Source organism: Eurypyga helias, unplaced genomic scaffold (genome assembly GCF_000690775.1).
Source record: "Eurypyga helias isolate BGI_N326 unplaced genomic scaffold, ASM69077v1 scaffold24834, whole genome shotgun sequence".
Classification (NCBI taxonomy): domain Eukaryota; kingdom Metazoa; phylum Chordata; class Aves; order Eurypygiformes; family Eurypygidae; genus Eurypyga; species Eurypyga helias.
The window spans coordinates 6,330-7,049 of record NW_010246153.1 but is presented as its reverse complement, the minus strand read 5'-3'; the positions used below and the strand labels follow the sequence as shown (position 1 = coordinate 7,049).

The following is a 720-nucleotide window of genomic DNA, read 5'->3' as shown; positions in this document are numbered from 1 at the left end:
CTTTCCCTCGGGCCACACTCCCAGCCCCTCTCCCCCAACCTGTAGCAGTGCAGGGGGTTGCTGTCGGCTCGCCCCTCTTCTTTCCCCGGCGAGGATCTGCCGCTCGTGGCAGGGGAGGGGGCCCAGAGGGACCAAGTGACCCTGAGAAAGGGCGGGGGCAGTGCAGCCCCCGGTGCCCGTCTCTCTCTCTCAATAGTTGCGGCCGTTTCGCAGTGACATTAAGCTATTAAGCTTTTTCCTGTCCCCTTTAAAATTGCTGCTGTTTGAGGGTTGACTGTTGAGTAGCCTGCGATAGGTGGCATGTGACGGGAATGCAGAGTGACGCCTAAAGCGTTCCACTTGGGAATCGCCGATTCTGATTCATTGGAAAAGCGGGAAGGAGGCTGGTTTAGTCTCGCTAAAAGCCCCTTACGGTCACCTGTCCTTAATTAAAAGCCTGATGGTGCAAATGCTGACGTGATCCGGCCCCTTGGGCACACAGCCTGCCCTGGAAGCCAGACCGTTCCCTATCCCTACGGTCGCGATAGAGCAAAAAGGCCACGAGCACCTAAAGCTGTGCCATGTGTCTGCGGAAAGCGGGGCCCTTGGCACCTGGGCAGGATTGGGCACGGAGGGGTGGCACAGCGTGGACCTCTCACCCCTGACCGAGGCGCTTCTCCTGTTGCCTTTGCAGAGCACGGCAGGCGGAGCCAAACCCAGGGATGCGCTTCCCATGGCAAA

General features: G+C 59.3%; 1 protein-coding gene across 1 annotated transcript in view; it reads left to right on the top strand.

The window, feature by feature from the left end:
* The window catches only part of UBOX5 (U-box domain containing 5), a gene marked incomplete at its 3' end in the record, with an annotated part of 14,030 nt that overhangs the window by 8,282 nt on the left and 5,028 nt on the right, over nucleotides 1-720 (top strand). Inside the window, exon 4 of the mRNA XM_010150312.1 lies at nucleotides 674-718. Coding sequence (XP_010148614.1) covers nucleotides 674-718 — 45 coding nt within the window. The remainder of the gene's footprint in view (nucleotides 1-673; nucleotides 719-720) is intronic.